General features: G+C 46.0%; 1 protein-coding gene across 2 annotated transcripts in view; it reads right to left on the bottom strand.

Moving 5' to 3' along the window:
• The window catches only part of TLCD3A (TLC domain containing 3A), a 48109-nt gene extending 34127 nt beyond the window's left edge, over positions 1-13982 (bottom strand). Inside the window, exon 1 of one of the 2 annotated variants that reach the window (XM_070735422.1) lies at positions 13571-13982. In XM_070735422.1, the coding sequence (XP_070591523.1) occupies positions 13571-13692 (122 nt within the window). In that variant the 5' untranslated portion in view covers positions 13693-13982. The remainder of the gene's footprint in view (positions 1-13570) is intronic. The other variant, XM_070735423.1, reaches the window with a different exon arrangement.
• Between the last annotated feature and the right edge of the window lie 584 nt (positions 13983-14566).

Here is a 14566-nt window from a genome sequence, read left to right as displayed (position 1 = left end):
ATAATTATTATTATTATTATTATTATTAAATAATCTCTCCGATTCTGATGCTGGTTTTGTCTATGTGACTATTCTATCGTAAGGACTACTACATGGAGTAAGAGCTATGTGTTCTAATGTTAGTCTGTATACAGTGAAGGGCTACCAAATTTTTTGCTACCACACTGTGGGTGTGAGTTATGCAGGACGCCCTGCACTTTCTTTCAACATCTTTCAGTGCAAATTGGTTGCTCTGGGGTGGAGCTCCATTTATACTACCCCCCCTGCGTTCCCCCACCATCCGAGCAGCAGCCCACCCCTGTCTGTATATGTATTGATTGAGGCTTGCATTGTATATGTATTGAGAGTATTGATTGCTGTATTTGCAAATTGTATTGGCAGTTCTGTGTTGGCAAAAACTTCAGAAGAGAAGGATTTAGGGGTAGTGATTTCTGGCAGTCTCAAAATGGGTGAACAGTGCAGTCAGGCATTAGGGAAAGCAAGTAGGATGCTTGGCTGCAGAGCTAGAGGTATAACAAGCAGGAAGAGGGAGATTATGATCCCGCTGTATAGAGCGCTGGTGAGACCACATTTGCAATATTACTGTATTCAGTTCTGGAGACCTCACCTACAAAAAGATATGGATAAAATTGAACGGGTCCAAAGACGGGCTACAAGAATGGTGGAAGGTCTTAAGCATGAAACGTATCAGGAAAGACTTCATGAACTCCATCTGTAGAGTCTGGAGGACAGAAGGGAAAGGGGGGACATGATCGAAACATTTAAATATGTTAAAGGGTTAAATAAGGTCCAGGAGGGAAGTGTTTTTAATAGGAAAGTGAACACAAGAACAAGGGGACACAATCTGAAGTTAGTTGGGGGAAAGATCAAAGGCAACATGAGAAAATATTATTTTACTGAAAGAGTAGTAGATCCTTGGAATAAACTTCCAGCAGATGTGGTTGATAAATCCACAGTAACAGAATTTAAACATGCCTGGGATAAACATATATCCATCCTAAGATAAAATACAGAAAATAGTATAAGGGCAGACTAGATGGACCATGAGTTCTTTTTCTGCCGTCAGACTTCTATGTTTCTATGACTAAGACTGTTACAAACTACGATATTTGTCACCTAACAGTTAACAGTTGCCTCTGGAACGGCATTCTGCCGCATGAGTCCCCGCGATCGGTTTGGTCCCACAGAATTGGCCTTCTCCATGTCCTGTCAACTAGACAATGTCGCTTGGAGGGGCCTATCGGAAGAGCCTTCTCTGTGGGGGCCCCGGCCCTCAGGAATTAGCTCCCCCCCGGAGATTCACACTACCCCTACCCTCCTCGCCTTCCGTAAAAGTTTAAAGAACTATCTGTGCTGCCAGAATTGGGCCATTAGACCCTAGCCCCCTGGCCGTCGAGTGTAGTAAATCTTGCTGTGTGAATGGGAATGAATGATTTTAATTGTAATTAGAGTTTTTAAAGGTTTTTTTAAAGCTGTATTAATTGGATTTTCCATTTATATATATTGTATATTGTTTTATATGTTGTGAGCCACCCCGAGTCCTCGGAGAGGGGCAGCATACAAATCTAATAAATAAATAACAAGTGACCTGGCACCTGGCACCAGCTTTATCGGATGATCTTGATGGATCAAGGTCCGAGGGGCCGGAACAGGGAATCGCTGTAAGATAATAAGTCCTACCCTGTTTCCCCGAAAATAAGTCAGCGTCTTATATTCGTTTTTGCTCCCAAAGATGTGCTACGTCTTATTTTCAGGGGATGTCTTATTTTTTTTCAATGAAGAAGAATTCACATTTATGGCTGATCAAAAAAAGGAAGAACATTTATTATATACTGTACAGTAGTTGTCATCGCAAACCAGCCTAACCAGATAAATTGTGAATCATATCAAGAATTTCTTACTACAGTAATCCCTCGCTACTTCACAGTTCATCTTTCACAGATTGGCTACTTCACGGGTTTTCAAAAGGGGCTTAAATCCATTAAATCCATTGAAAATTTTAAATCCATTAAAAATTCATAAAATTCTTCTACAGTACTACAGTACTCTATTAAAGAAACTGGTAGGATATCACATGTAGTTCCAGCTGAGAAACATTATAGAATGACTGTTTAATGCAAAGGGTGGGTTTTAAAAGTCCAAATTCTCGTTAAATACATAAAAAAATATCTTTCCTCTACTTCACGGAAATTCGTTTTTCACGAGTGGTCTTGGAACGCATCCCCCACGAAAAACGAGGGATCACTGTACTAGCGTACCATTATGTACTATTACCATGGTGGATGTGTTTTAAATCTGATGGATGCAGCATTTTGGGATGCAATTTATGGACAGCGGTGTTATATATGTTCTATAGGCCCAGGTTTGCCTGGTGCACCAGTTGCGGCCCTATTTGGACAGGGAGTCATTGCTCACAGTCACTCATGCCCTCATCACCTCGAGGTTCGATTACTGCAACACTCTCTACATGGGGCTACCTCTGAAAAGTGTTCGGAAACTTCAGATCGTGCAGAACGCAGCCGCGAGAGCCACTGTGGGGCTTCCAAGATTCGCCCACGTTTCTTCAACACTCCGTGGCCTGCATTGGCTGCCGATCAGTTTCCGGTTACAATTCAAAGTGTTGGTTATGACCTTTAAAGCCCTACATGGCAATGGACCAGATTACCTCCGGAACCGCCTGCTACCGCACGAATCCCAGCGACCGATAAGGTCCCACAGAGTTGGCCTTCTCTGGGTCCCGTCGACTAAACAATGTCGTTTGGCGGGCCTCAGGGGAAGAGCCTTCTCTGTGGCAGCCCCAGCCCTCTGGAACCAACTCCCCCCAGAGATTAGAACTGCCCCCACTCTCCCTGTCTTTCGTAAACTACTCAAGACTCATTTATATCGACAGGCATGGGGGACTTGAGATAGCTCTTCCCCCTAGGCCATTACAAGTTATGCATGGTATGTTTGTGTGTATGTTTGGTTTTATAATAGGGATTTTTAGTTGTTTTTATTATTGGATTGTACATGTTGTGTTTACTATTGTTGTATGCCGCCCCGAGTCTGCAGAGAGGGGCGGCATACAAATCCAATAAATAATAATAATAATAATAATAATAATAATAATTATTATTATTATTATTATTATTATTATTATTATTTTGGGAATGCTTCAAAACGAAACCTCTCCTATGTCTTACTTTCGGGGGTGACTTATTTTCGGGGAAACAGGGTAGTTCCCCGTGAGCGGCCGCCCACCCACCGGCTCCCACTGTATCTGCCTCACCCAGTCATAACTGCGATGCTCCTGCTCTCCCATCCCCCAGAGATCCCACTCCCCACACCCCTGGTTCCCATCATCTTTGACAAGGCCTGTCCAACATTCATACCAACCAAGCCAGGGGTTATGGATGGGTCCCCACCTACATTGTATTTAGGAAGGCCGCCCAGAAAGTAATGCACCACATTTTTTTTCTCAGCCTACAGTAATGGTACGAATGCAAAACTTTAGATATACATTATTTGAATTGTCAGGAGTGCATGTGTAAAGTTTGTGTTTCTTCAGACAGATTGTGTAGCTGCAGCAGTGTTTCGAAATGGCGTCCGTAAGTGATGTACGTTACAAGGACCGTGTCGTCATTGAATTTCTCACTGCGGAGAAAGAAACTTTTGGGAACATTCACAAACGTTTGTGTACAGTTGATGGAGAATCTGCAGTCGACGGAAGTACGGTTAGTCGCGAAAGACATTTTGAGGATGACGAAGAGGTGATTCGCGCAGTGCACAAATGGCTTTGTGACCAGAACAAGAAGTGGTACCAACAGGGCATAGAAGCCCTTGTGTCTCGCTGGAGGAAGAATAGGGAGTGTGGAAGAAACATCATTCTTTCTTGTGTGTAAGTTTCATTGTGTTCAATAAATGTTGAAGAAAAAATGTGGTGCATTACTTTATGAGCAACCCTCGTACACTCAGAAGGCGGGGGCTCTGGTTCTCATCCCCGGCTCTCCCATTCTGATAACTCACTCATAAGAACATAATGCCCTCATCACCTCGAGGCTCGACTACTGCAACGCTCTCTACATGGGGCTACCTTTGAAAAGTGTTCAGAAACTTTAGATCGTGCAGAATGCAGCTGCAAGAGCAATCATGGGCTTTCCTAAATATGCCCATGTTACACCAACACTCCGCAGTCTGCATTGGTTGCCGATCAGTTTCTGGTCTCAATTCAAAGTGTTGGTCATTACCTATAAAGCCCTTCATGGCACCGGACCAGGGTATCTACGAGACCGCCTTCTGCCGCATGAATCCCAGCGACCAGTTAGGTCCCACAGAGTGGGCCTTCTACGGGTCCCGTCAACTAAACAATGCCGTTTGGCGGGACCCGGGGGAAGAGCCTTCTCTGTGGTGGCCCCGGCCCTCTGGAACCAACTCCCCCCGAAGATTAGAATTGCCCCCACCCTCCTTGCCTTTCGTAAGCTCCTTAAAACCCACCTCTGCCGTCAGGTATGGGGGGAACTGAGATATTCTTTCCCCCCAGGCCTTTACAATTTATGCATGTTATGTTTGTTTGTAGGGATGTTTGGTTTTACAATAAGGATTTTTTAGTTGTTTTAGTATTGGATTTACAGTATATGATGTTTTTTATTACTGTTGTTAGCCGCCCTGAGTCTACGGAGAGGGGCGGTATACAAATCCAATAAATAAATAAATAAGAAGAGCCCTGCTGAATCAGGCCAAAGCCCATTGAGTCCAGCATTCTGTGTCACACAGTGGCCCACCAATTGTCCATGGGGATCTTGAGCAGAAAGAGAAGGCAAAACCCTCCCTTTTCCTTGACCCCCAACAAAGAGCTGGGGTGGTGCAGTGGGTAGAGTGCAGTACTGCAGGCCACTAAAGCTGACTGTAGATCTGTAGGTCAGCGGTTCAAATCTCATCACCGGCTCAAGGTTGACTCAACCTTCCATCCTTCCGCGGTGGGTCAAATGAGGACCCGGATTGTGGGGGCAATAGGCTGGCTCTGTTAAAAAGTGCTATTGCTGACATGCTGTTATGCCCTTAGGGCACTATAAATAAACGTTTATTAAATGGTACTCAAGGGAATCCTGCCTGCCTCAACCAACATAGAGGCGGCACTTGGACATCCGTTTCAATAACCACCGATAAACTTGGCATCCCTGAATCTGTCCAATCCTGCCTTGAAGCTATCCAGGCTGACAGCTGTCACGACCTCTTCTGGAAGAGAATTCCATAAACCAAGGACTATTTTATTTTATTTTATTTTATTTTATTTTATTTTATTTTATTTTATTTTATTTATTTTTTTATTTTTTTATTTTTTTATTTTTTTATTTTATATTTTATTTTATTTTATTTTATTTATTTTATTAATTAGATTATTAATTAGATTTGTATGCCACCCCTCTCCGTAGACTTGGGGTGGCTAACAACAATAAAAAGACAATATGAACAAATCTAACATTAAAAGTAATGTAAAAAACCCCAATTTAAGAAACCAATCATACATACCAGACATACCATGCATAAATTTTATAAGCCTAGGGGGAAGAGAATATCTCAATTCCCCATGCCTGACGACAGAGGTGGATTTTGGGGTGGGGGCAACTCTGATATCTGGGGGGAGTTGGTTCCAGAGGGTCGGGGCTGCCACAGAGAAGGCTCTTCCCCTGGGTCCCGCCAAACAACATTGTTTAGTCGACGGGACCCGGAGAAGGCCAACTCTGTGGGACCTAACTGGTTGCTGGGATTCGTGCGGCAGAAGACGGTCCCGGAGATATTCTGGTCCGATGCCATGAAGTATGCCACCCTTCTCCGAAAACTCGGGGCTGCTCACAGGGTACATTCTCCTATAGGGAATGCCAGGGGGCTTAAAAATACAAACTGTCCTTAGACAGAGTTCTGTAGGCACATTGTTGATTGAGACACCAGTGTCTTTCAGTGATGGTGCGGAATTGAAGGCGCCTATCACTAAAGATAAAAGTCCAAGCAGAGTCAATAGAGTCCACCCAGGTCACAAGAAGATAAACATGATGGATAAGAGGAAATGTTATGTAACACAAGGTGGGCTGGAACAGAGGCAGAAACAAGAAATAGGGGGAATATTATTATGCATATTATTTATACAACATGCTAAAAGGAATAACTAGACATAAAGATTCAATGATGAAAGATGGTGACACTAAATACGTTTTATTTATTTATTTATTCATTCATTCATTCATTTATTCATTCATTCATTCATTCATTTATTAGATTTGTATGCCGCCCCTCTCCGCAGACTCAGGGTGGCTAACAACAGTAATAAAATAGCACATAACAATAATCCAATACTAAAAACAGTTAAAAACCCATTATTATAAAAACCAATCATACATACAGACATATCATGCATAAAATTGTAGAGGCGTAGGGGGGAAATGTATCTCAATTCCCCCATGCCTGGCGGCAGAGGTGGGTTTTAAGCAGCTTATGAAAGGCAAGGAGGGTGGGGGCAATTCTAATCTCTGGGGGGAGTTGGTTCCAGAGGGCCGGGGCCGCCACAGAGAAGGCTCTTCCCCTGGGCCCTGCCAAGCAACATTGTTTGGTTGACGGGACCCGGAGAAGACCCACTCTGTGGGACCTAACTGGTCGCTGGGATTTAATGATGTTGTCATTGGAAATGGGGGACTAAAATGTTGAACAACTAAATAATGAAGGCCTAGGTTTTATCACAAATATGAATAACATTGATTGATTGATTGATTGATTGGATTTATATGTCGCCCCTCTCTTATATAAGTACAATCTAATCTCTAATCCAAATTGTGTTGAATGGTATGCATGTATGTGGATTGGGTAGTTGAATTATGGATTTTTAACTGGGGTTTTTATAGTTTTAGACTTTTATATTTGACTTCTTTTTTTAAATTGGATTTTTATTTTTATGTTATTGTAAGCCGCCCCGAGTCCTTCGGGATTGGACAACACAGAAGTCTGCATTAAATAAATAAATAAATAAATAAATAAATAAATAAATAAATAAACAAACAAACAAACAAACAAACAAATAAATAAATAAATATTAATACTACCATTACTAATTGTATTTAAATGAATGATACCTAGATGCTTCACTGTTAATATATTGATATATATATACTTTTATACAGTGATACTTCGTCTTACAAACCCCTCGTCATACAAACTTTTCAAGATACAAACCCGTGGTTTAAGATTTTTTTGCCTCTTCTTACAAACTATTTTCACCTTACAAACTCACTGCTGCCGCTGGGATGCCCCGCCTCCGGACTTCCGTTGCCAGCGAAGCACCCGTTCTTGTGCTGCTGGGATTTCCCTGAGGCTCCCCTCCATGGGAAACCCCACTTCCGGACTTCTGTGTTTTTGCGAATCCCAGCAGAGGAATCCCAGTATCGCAAAAATTAGCGCTTTGCTGGCAACGGAAGTCCGGAGGTGGGGTTTCCCAGCAAGGGGAGCCTCAGCGAAATCGCAGCATTGCAAAAACACGGCAGTCCGGAGGTGGGGTTTCCCATGGTGTGGAGCCAAAGAGGAATCCCAGCAGCGCAAAAACGGGCGCTTCGGCTGGCAAAAGAGGTGAATTTTGGGCTTGCATGCATTAATCGCTTTTCCATTGATTCCTATGGGAAACATTGTTTCGTCTTACAAACTTTTCACCTTAAGAACCTCGTCCCGGAACCAATTAAGTTTGTAAGACAAGGTATCACTGTATATGCTCCCTCCCATATTCGGGTATACCAGGTGACTTGACAGAAAATTATTTTACATGTACAGTATATATAAAGTAAGCCAAATCGGGAAACGTCTGTGAAATCAAACTGTCCACTTAGGAAGCAGAACTGATTGACCATCAATTTCACCTGCTGTTGTGCACATTCAACTTTGTACAGAGCAAAGGATTCAATGAGAATATTTCACTCATTCAGATCTAGGGTGTGTTCTTGGAGTGTTCCCTTCCCTTCCCTTTCGCGGGGGCAGTGGGTATGATTATCGTGGGGCGGGAAGCCAGCGGAAGAGAACGCACAGTGCCAGTGGTCAGTAGATCATTGACCGCTGTTGTGATGAAGGTTAGAGATGAGCGTCCTCATTCCGTTTCCCTCCAAGTGAAAAGTATGCGCTATAATGCACTACCTGTTAAGGGCGTGAACGCTGCTGCGATGGGTGCCCAATATTTTTCTCGCCGATTGCTGAATTTTGACATTTTTTGGCTGAAGGAGAATGGGTATGGCGCCACTGCATTGATTGACGTTTGGAGTATTGGTCATGACCTTTAAAGCCCTACATGGCATTGGACCAGAGTACCTCCGGAACCACCTGCTCCGCACGAATCCCAGCGACCGATAAGGTCCCACAGAGTTGGCCTTCTCCAGGTCCCGTCGACTAAACAATGTCGTTTGGCGGGCCCTAGGGGAAGAGCCTTCTCTGTGGTGGCCCCGACACTCTGGAATCAACTCCCCCCGGAGATTAGAACTGCCCCCACCCTCACTGTCTTTCGTAAACTACTCAAGACTCACCTATACCGCCAGGCATGGGGGAGTTGAGACACCTTTTCCCCAGGCTTTTTTATACTTTGTTTTATGTTTGGTATGAATGTGCTGTTTGGTCTTTTAAATAATGATAGGGTTTTGTATGTTTTTTAATATTAGATTTGTTCTACTACTATATTGTTTTTATTATTGTTGTGAGCCGCCCCGAGTCTTCGGAGAGGGGCGGCATACAAATCTAATAAATAAATATAAATAAATAAATAATAGAAACATAGAAGATTGACAGCAGAAAAAGACCTCCTGGTCCATCTAGTCTGCCCTTATACTATTTCCTGTATTTTATTTTAGGATGGATCTATGTTAATCCCAGGCATGTTTAAATTCAGTTATTGTGGATTGGCCAACCACGTCTGCTGGAAGTTTGTTCCAAGCATCTTCAACTCTTTCAGTCAAATAATATTTTGCTTCTGATCTTTCCCCCAACTAGTCTCAGGTTGTACCCCCTTGTGTTTGTGTTCACTTTCCTATTAAAAACACTTTCCTCCTGAACCTTATTTAACCCTTTCACATATTGAAATGTTTTGATCATGTCCCCCCCTTTCCCTTCTGTCCTCCAGACTCTACAGATTGAGTTCATGAAGTCTTTCCTGATACGTTTTACGCTTAAGACCTTCCACCATTCTTGTAGCCTGTCTTTGGACCCGTTCAATTTGATCAATATCTTTTTGTAGGTGAGGTCTCCAGAACTGGACATAGTATTATTCCAAATGTGGTCTCACCAGCGCTTTATCACAATCTCCCTCTTCCTGCTTGTTATACCTCTAGGTATGCAGCCAAGCATTCTACTTTCTTTCCCTACTGCCTGACCGCACTGTTCACCCATTTTGAGATTGTCAGAAATCGCTAGCTCTAAATCCTTCTCTTCTGAAGTTTTTGCTAATACAGAACTGCCAATACAATACTCAGATTTTCCCCAAGTGCATCATTTTACATTTGGAAACATTAAACTGCAGTTTCCATTGCTTTGACCCCTTATCTAGTAAGGCTAAATCATTTGCCATATTACAGACCCCTCCAGGAATATCAACCCTATTGCACACTTTAGATCGGCAAATAGGCAAACCTTCCCTACCAGACCATCCCCTATGTCACTCACATACATATTAAAAAGAATAGGACCCAGAACAGACCCTTGTGGCACACCGCTTGAAACCTGTCTCTGCTCAGAATACTCGCCATTAACAACAACCCTCTGATATCTACACTTCAGTGTTAGTCCTTGGTTTATAAGTAGTCAGTTTATAAGTATAAGTAGTCCTCGGTTTATAACAGATCATTTAGTGAGTGTTTGAAATTAAAATGGAACCAAATCAAATGAAAATGGTGATCATTGTTCACATTTATGAGCGTTGCAACATCACCATGGTCATGCGGACCAAAATTCAGATGCTCAGCGACTGACTCGTATTTATGACTGTTGTGCTGTCCAGGTTCCGATAAAGCAATGTCAACGGGGAAGCCCAGATTCACTTAATAATTGTACAGTGGTACCTCTACCTAAGAACATCTCTACTTACGAACTTTTCTAGATAAGAACCAGGTGTTCAAGATTTTTTTGCCTCTTCTCAAGAACCATTTTCCACTTACAAACCTGACCCTCACTGTAACCGGAAAAGGCAGGGAGAAGCCTCCATGGGGCCTCTCCAGGAATCTCCTGGGAGGAAACAGGGCCAGAAAAGATGGGGAGAAGCCTCTGTGGGACCTCTCTAGGAATCTCCTGGGAGGAAGCAGGGCCAGAAAAGGGGGGGAGAAGCCTCCGTGGGACCTCTCAAGAAATCTCCTGGGAGGAAGCACGGCTGGAAAAGGTGGGGAGAAGGCTCCGTGGGGCCTCTTTAGGAATCTCCTGGGAGGAAGCAGGGCCAGAAAAGGCGGGGAGAAGCCTCTGTGGGGCCTCTCCAGGAATCTCTTGGGAGGAAGCAGGACCAAAAAAGGCGGGGAGAAACCTCTGTGGGGGCCTCTCTAGGAATCTCCTGGGAGGAAACAGGGCTGGAAAAGGTGGGGAGAAGCCCCTGTGGGACCTCTCTAGGAATCTCCTGGGAGGAAACAGGGCTGGAAAAAGCAGAGAGAAGCCTCTGCGGAGTCTCTCTATGAATCTTTTGGAAGGAAACAGGGCTGGAAAAAGCAGGGAGAAGCCTCCATGGGGCCTCTCCAGGAATCTCCTGGGAGGAAACAGGGCCAGAAAAGATGGGGAGAAGCCTCTGTGGGACCTCTCTAGGAATCTCCTGGGAGGAAGTAGGGCCAGAAAAGGGGGGGAGAAGCCTCCGTGGGACCTCTCAAGGAATCTCCTGGGAGGAAGCACGGCTGGAAAAGGTGGGGAGAAGGCTCCGTGGGGCCTCTTTAGGAATCTCCTGGGAGGAAGCAGGGCCAGAAAAGGCGGGGAGAAGCCTCTGTGGGGCCTCTACAGGAATCTCTTGGGAGGAAGCAGGACCAAAAAAGGCGGGGAGAAACCTCTGTGGGGCCTCTCCAGGAATCTCTTGGGAGGAAGCAGGACCAAAAAAGGCGGGGAGAAACCTCTGTGGGGGCCTCTCTAGGAATCTCCTGGGAGGAAACAGGGCTGGAAAAGGTGGGGAGAAGCCCCTGTGGGACCTCTCTAGGAATCTCCTGGGAGGAAACAGGGCTGGAAAAAGCAGAGAGAAGCCTCTGCGGAGTCTCTCTATGAATCTTTTGGAAGGAAACAGGGCTGGAAAAAGCAGGGAGAAGCCTCCATGGGGCCTCTCCAGGAATCTCCTGGGAGGAAACAGGGCCAGAAAAGATGGGGAGAAGCCTCTGTGGGACCTCTCTAGGAATCTCCTGGGAGGAAGTAGGGCCAGAAAAGGGGGGGAGAAGCCTCCGTGGGACCTCTCAAGGAATCTCCTGGGAGGAAGCACGGCTGGAAAAGGTGGGGAGAAGGCTCCGTGGGGCCTCTTTAGGAATCTCCTGGGAGGAAGCAGGGCCAGAAAAGGCGGGGAGAAGCCTCTGTGGGGCCTCTACAGGAATCTCTTGGGAGGAAGCAGGACCAAAAAAGGCGGGGAGAAACCTCTGTGGGGGCCTCTCTAGGAATCTCCTGGGAGGAAACAGGGCTGGAAAAGGTGGGGAGAAGCCCCTGTGGGACCTCTCTAGGAATCTCCTGGGAGGAAACAGGGCTGGAAAAAGCAGAGAGAAGCCTCTGCGGAGTCTCTCTATGAATCTTTTGGAAGGAAACAGGGCTGGAAAAAGCAGAGAGAAGCCTCCATGGGGCCTCTCTAGGAATCTCCTGGGAGGAAACAGGGCCTCCACCCTCCCTGTGGTTTCCCCAATCGCAGGCATTATTTGTTTTTACATTGATTCCTATGGGAAAAATTGCTTCTTCTTACAAACTTTTCTCCTTAAGAACCTGATCACGGAACGAATTAAGTTCATAAGTAGAGGTAGCACTGTATTACTAACCTAATGACGGCAGCAATATATTTAACAACCGTGGCAAAGAAAGGTCGTAACACAGGGCAGAACTCGCTTCGCAGCTGTCTCACTCATCAACGGAAATGTTGGGCTCCCTTGCGGTTTTAAGTCAAGAACTACAGTATTTTTCGGACTATAAGAAGCACCTGTGGGTAAGACACACCAAGATTTTGAAGCGGTAACATTCTGGAACACTCTGCTGACCTCCCACACCTTCTGCGCACCTGTTTCTGCAGGGGGTGGGCAGAAATGGCTGTATTCAGTGTATTAGATGCACCAATGTTTCCACCCTCTTTTGTGGAGGGGGGGGTCTTATACTCCAAAAACAATATATTTTATGACAAGGTTGGCATATCCTTCACAGGGCAGGTTTCATTGTGGCTTAACTCAACCCAGTCCTTCCTTCTTTCCTTCCTTCTTTCCTTCCTTCCTTCCTTCCTCTTCCATCCATTGGCCTTCCTTCCTTCCTTCTCTTTCTTTCTTTTTCTCCTTATCTCTCTTCCTCCCTTTCTCTTTCTCCCTGTCTCTCTGTCTCTCTCACTCTCCTCCTTTTCTCTCTTTCTGTCTGTCTGTCTCTCTCTCTCTCCATCTCTCTCTCTTCCTTCCTCTCACTCTGAGTCTCTGTCTCTCTCTCTTTCTGTCTGTCTGTCTCTCTCCCTTCCTTTCTCTCTCTCTTCCTCCCTGCCTCTCTCTCTTTCTCTGTCTCTCTCTCCCCCTTCCTTTCTCTCCCTCTACCCCTCTCTCTCCCCCTTCCTCCTTGTCTGTTTCTCTTTCTCTGCCCCTCTCTCTCTTCCTCCCTTTCTCTTTCTCTCTTCCTCCCTTTCTCTCTATCTATCTCTGTGTGTCTCTCTCTCTCTTCCTTTCTCTCTCTTTCTTTCTGTCTCTCTCTATCTCTGCATCTCTCTCTTCCTTCCTCCCTTTCTCTCTCTCTCTTCCTCTGCCTCTCTCAGTCTTTCTCCCTTTCTCTCTTTCTTTCTCTGCCCCTCTCTTTCTCCCTTTCTCTCTCTCTCTTCCTCTGCCTCTCTCTCTCTCTCTCTTTCTTTCTCTGCCTCTCTCTCTCTTTCTTTCTCTGCCTCTCTCTCTCTTCCTCCCTTTCTCTCTCTCTCTTCCTCTGCCTCTCTCTCTCTCTTTCTTTCTCTGCCTCTCTCTGTCTTTCTCCCTTTCTCTCTCTTTCTTTCTCTGCCTCTCTCTCTCTCTTTCACCCTTTCTCTCTCTCTCTTTTTCTCTGCCTCTCTCTCTCTCTCTTCCCCCCTTTCTCTCTCTCTCTGCAGAAAGACCGACACATCGGGGCGAGCAATTAGCTTCTCCAACCCAGCGCCCCCCCCCCCATATGCACCCCCTCGGGAAGTGGCTCTGTCCCAGCCTCCCTCCCCACACCCCCAAACAAGCAACCCAGCTTCTCTTTCCCAAGCAACAGGTTCGATTCCCCGCCAAAGCGCTCTCGGAGTTGGGCGGCTTCTCTCGCTCCTTTGCTCCGCTTTCTTGAGCAGATCCGGGTCGGGGGTGGGCTGGGGGTCTCCGTCCGCCTCCCTCCGGGGATGCTGCCGCCCAGGCTTCCTCCCCTTCCCGCCCCGCCTGGTGCCAGCCGGTACCTGCCGCTGAGAAGGACGCGGTCTTTGCGGCTCCATGCCGGCGCCACCCAACGCAGCCAGCGGAGGGACGCGGCGAAGAGAGCCGGGAAGAGGACCAAGCCCAGGGCCAGAGGCTGCCACATCCCAAGCCGGCCGCCGGGCTCCTCTGCCGCCGCTCCCCGCAGCCCACACGCCCGCCCTGGCCCGGGGTTGGGCAGCTGCAGGCCGGGCGCAGGAGGAGGCGGAGGGCGGAGGGGAGGAGGAGCCGCTGCTACTCCGACCGTCGGCCGAGCGAGAGAGCCCGGAGTTGGAAGGGGCGGCGGGCGGGGAGGGAGAGCTCGACGGCCCCCGCGACTCTTCCGGGCAGGCGCGGCTTCTAAAAGGAGAAGCGCTCCGACTTTCTCGCGCTCTCTGCCGCGCAGGGTTTCCCAACCTACCCCACGAAAATAGACTAACAATCCTGGGTCTAGAAAGCTTAGAACTACGACGCCTAAAACACGATTTGAGTATTGCCTACTACAAGATCATATGCTGCAACGTCCTACCGGTCAATGACGACTTCAGCTTCAACCGCAACAACACAAGAGCACGCAACAGATTCAAACTTAATCTTAACCGCTCCAAACTTGACTGTAAAAAATATGACTTCAGTAACCGAGTTGTCGAAGCGTGGAACTCATTACCAGACTCCATAGTGTCAACCCCTAACCCCCAACATTTCTCCCTTAGACTCTCCACGATTGACTTCCCCAGGTTCCTAAGAGGTCAGTAAGGGGTGTACATAAGTGTACCAGTGTGCTTCCGTCCCCTGTCCAATTGTCTCTCCTTTATCTCATATCTCATATATCTATTTATTTATTTATTCTTTGTCCAATATACAATACATATGGAAGAGAATAGACGTTAAGTAATATATATAACGATAGAAAGTAAAAAGAAGAGAAGGAGATGGGAGGGAGAGAGTATATATGATATAAGAGATAAGGAGAGAATATATATGATATATATATATATATA

This window comes from Erythrolamprus reginae, chromosome 1 (assembly GCF_031021105.1).
Source record: "Erythrolamprus reginae isolate rEryReg1 chromosome 1, rEryReg1.hap1, whole genome shotgun sequence".
NCBI classification, from domain to species: domain Eukaryota; kingdom Metazoa; phylum Chordata; class Lepidosauria; order Squamata; family Dipsadidae; genus Erythrolamprus; species Erythrolamprus reginae.
This window is presented reverse-complemented; position numbering and strand designations above follow the sequence as displayed.